The sequence below is a fragment of the Lupinus angustifolius genome, unplaced genomic scaffold (genome assembly GCF_001865875.1).
Source record: "Lupinus angustifolius cultivar Tanjil unplaced genomic scaffold, LupAngTanjil_v1.0 Scaffold_997, whole genome shotgun sequence".
In the NCBI taxonomy this organism is placed as follows: domain Eukaryota; kingdom Viridiplantae; phylum Streptophyta; class Magnoliopsida; order Fabales; family Fabaceae; genus Lupinus; species Lupinus angustifolius.
Window position 1 is genome coordinate 1 of NW_017728320.1, and position 276 is coordinate 276.

The 276-nt window shown below is 31.5% G+C and overlaps 1 protein-coding gene across 1 annotated transcript in view; it reads left to right on the forward strand.

Moving 5' to 3' along the window:
- The first annotated feature begins 66 nt into the window (after positions 1-66).
- Positions 67-276, forward strand: part of LOC109341940 (glycerophosphodiester phosphodiesterase GDPD1, chloroplastic-like) — a 2440-nt gene continuing 2230 nt past the window's right edge. The window contains exon 1 of the mRNA XM_019579913.1: positions 67-114. Within this exon, the coding sequence (XP_019435458.1) occupies positions 67-114 (48 nt within the window). The remainder of the gene's footprint in view (positions 115-276) is intronic.

Here is a 276-nt window from a genome sequence, read left to right on the forward strand (position 1 = left end):
CTCAACAACAACAATTTCTTGTTAATACCCAATTTCACTTCTTTCTCTAACACTCTTCTTTTCACTATGGCTCTTAAAGCTGTTCATGTTTCAGATATCCCTGCGCTTGATACTGTCCCAAAGAGTCCTTGTTTTTCTAATGGTAACAATATATATCGACTTTGTTCATTTAGAAGTTTCATAATGCATTAATTATTATTTTCATGTTCATTGCTGTACATGGTTATATGAATGTTTCTTATGATTGATTTTTTAATATGATCAGGGGTAGAGTTG